Raw genomic sequence first — 2,971 nt, 5'->3', positions numbered from 1 at the left:
TCTCTCTCTCTCTCTCTCCACTTCTAAAACATACTTTAAAATATATATTACCACTCAATCTCCCAAAGAAAATATAATGAAATTAAGTAGTTATAAATAGGCCTAAGCTTTAACGTAAGCAGATTTCGCTCTCTCTCTCTCTCTCTCTCTCTCTCTCTCTCTCTCTCTCTCTCTCTCTCTCTCTCCACTTTTGAAACACATTTGAAAAAATAATATCTCTCAATCTCACAAAGTAAATATAATAAATTAAGTATCTCTATATCCCATTGAGTCCCGAACAGAAACTATTGAAGATAATCGATTGACCTTCACTGAGCACATTCATACAGGCATAAGGCCTTAGTAGAAAATTACTTTTTCGATTTGATTTGCACCCTTAAGTGTATCAGTACGTACAGTAAGCTGGACATCAGGTCTCTTAGCTATCAAAATATTATTGAACAATACATTGATTATTTGAAAAGGAAACAACAGAAACTGCGTGCAAATTTATTATGAGAAGAACAAATAAACTAAACCATTATTTTTGAGAAGGAAATAATTCAAAATATCAACGAGAAAATTAATTACAATATTCTTACAAAGGGTAGGCAAATTACCAAATTAAGGAAATCTGTTGAAACCTTACTCAGTGGCAAACATTCACCACAAAAATACTTCACAAGAGAATCATACAATTCTACATTTCTCCATCAATTATGATTACTGATTCGTTTGAACTCTTGAGTTTGATTACTGGAGAGAACGAATTCAGGAAAATATAAACCTGAAAAATATATTGAATACAATTAGGGATGTATCAAACATTCATAATAAAGAACAAGAAAACATGCTGAAACACTACTAAGGGGAGTGAAATGCAATGAAACAATTTCTTCCTGAAGTTAAGCACAAAAATACTTCACAGGAGGAACACATAATTCTACATTTTTCCATACACCCAGGATTTCTGCACCTTTTGAACTCTGAGTTGGGTGGAAGTGCAAGTGGCATGTGCTTGGCTTCATTGGTTCTGAAATCTTTGCTGGGGAGTGGCTGTGACCTCTGGCGTTTTTCCACTGGCATCTCAGCTGAACAATTTGGTTCATCCTCTTCATCATGATTATCACTTGGGCCCTGCTGTTGACCTGCATTTGACCAAAGGGCACCATCAATTAACTGAATAGCTAGTGACATTTTAAAATCTAGATACTTCTTAAGTTCACCACAGCTGACTTTGTATTCCATCCAGGCATTACTTGTTGCTACATCAAGAAAGTGTAGAATGCAGCGGACCGTCCACTTATTTGTCTTAGAAGAACTCCTATAGTAAGATAATATCTGATCATGAACATCAACTCCTCCCATAGCAACATTATACTCCCTAACTGCTGCAGGTCTGTTCACCTTTATGTGCTTATTTTCCTTTTTAGACCACCTCTTGCATTCATCTTGAGGTTCAGTTGAATGGATAGTAGAAGCCATGAGAACTACTTTCTTATCATGCCACTGTGTTATGGCATAGGCACCATCAGATCTCACTTGGTTGTAGGTAGCTCCTCTACCTAGTTTTGCCATCTCTTTCTCAGACTTGAGTTTGGCACCCTTAGGAAGCATGTTCTTTTTATAGTACCTGTACCATAGTAAGTTATGCTTGATCAGCTCTAAAAGTAAGGCTGGAGATGTGAAATATCTATCGAAGTACATGATAGTTCCAGGATCAACGCTTCTGACAAACCTCAGAACAGCAGCTTCTCCAATACCAACGTTCCTGTCTGGCAACACACCATGTTCCCTAACGATTTCAGTGAGAGGTTCTTTACCTGTAAATATCTCAAAATCTAAAACAGTGCCATTAGGAGAAGCTAAAACAAAGCATTTCAAACCATCTGGATTAGGCTTACCTGGCACATGCTGTCTCAGACTACACTTACCCCGAAAAGGTATCATGGACTCATCTACGCTTACTTTACCTGGTCTAGGTAACTCTAAACATCTTGAGCGAACACTGTCCAAAATTGGCCTTATCTTCCATAATCTATCACACTTTCTTGAAGCTACAGTAATCATATTGTCATCAACAACTTTCAGATTGCTTCTAATTTTGAAGTACCTATCTCTGGTCATATTTCTACAAATTAAATCTATTCTAGTATACCTCTCCCAATACATTCTAATTCTAGGTATCCCTATTACAGACATCACAAAATTTATCCCTATAAAAAACTGACATTTCCTTTTTGGTCACACCTAGAGATATACCATTTTCAGCAACATAACGTTGATTTGTAGCATTAGTTATTTTTATCAAAAAATCTTCATTTATGTAGGCTTCAAAATAATCAATTGGCCTAAGCTGAGCTGTAGTGACTGCATCCTCAGGAACTTGTGGATGTTGTCCAAGCTGTCCTTTAAAATGAGGGTCCACTTTGAAATACATTTGTCTGGTATGACCAGATGACGAGCTAACTTGTTGCTCATCCTCCTCCTCCTCTTCTACCTCACTTTCAGAAGATGTGTCATCTTCATATCTAGATGTCCCTCGCTCAGCAGGTGTCCACTCCTCGTCCTCATCATCACTTATGTCACTGACATCAAAATCGAGATCAGGAGCATCATCTTCCTGCGTACCTGTAGAAGATTAAATGCGCTTAAAAAAATTAAAAAGTAAAAATTCCTTGAGAGAGAGAGAGAGAGAGAGAGAGAGAGAGAGAGAGAGAGAGAGAGAGAGAGAGAGAGAGAGAGGCTGGAAGTATGAGATAAATAATAACAACAATATTATTATTATATTACGACAGTCTTTAACCATGACTTGCGTTCATGAGAGAAGATACCTTATAATATTAAAGCCTAATTAAAAACCACATTAAATTGTGCATATAATGGGCATTGAGACCTGAAGTGCAGATTACTGGACAAGCCTGCCGAGTCTGGACTCGAAAAGCTCTGTTCCAGTCCTTAATATATATTTTTTAACACGATTATCACTTCA

General features: G+C 37.1%; 1 protein-coding gene across 1 annotated transcript; it reads right to left on the bottom strand.

The window, feature by feature from the left end:
* Positions 1-608: 608 nt before the first annotated feature.
* LOC135208894 (piggyBac transposable element-derived protein 4-like) lies at positions 609-2,181 on the bottom strand. Its single transcript, XM_064241463.1, has one exon. It carries the CDS (start codon positions 2,179-2,181, stop codon positions 844-846), a length of 1,338 nt encoding a protein of 445 aa, XP_064097533.1. The 3' UTR covers positions 609-843.
* Positions 2,182-2,971: the final 790 nt, after the last annotated feature.

The sequence above is a fragment of the Macrobrachium nipponense genome, chromosome 37, assembly GCF_015104395.2.
Source record: "Macrobrachium nipponense isolate FS-2020 chromosome 37, ASM1510439v2, whole genome shotgun sequence".
NCBI lineage: Eukaryota > Metazoa > Arthropoda > Malacostraca > Decapoda > Palaemonidae > Macrobrachium > Macrobrachium nipponense.
This window is presented reverse-complemented; position numbering and strand designations above follow the sequence as displayed.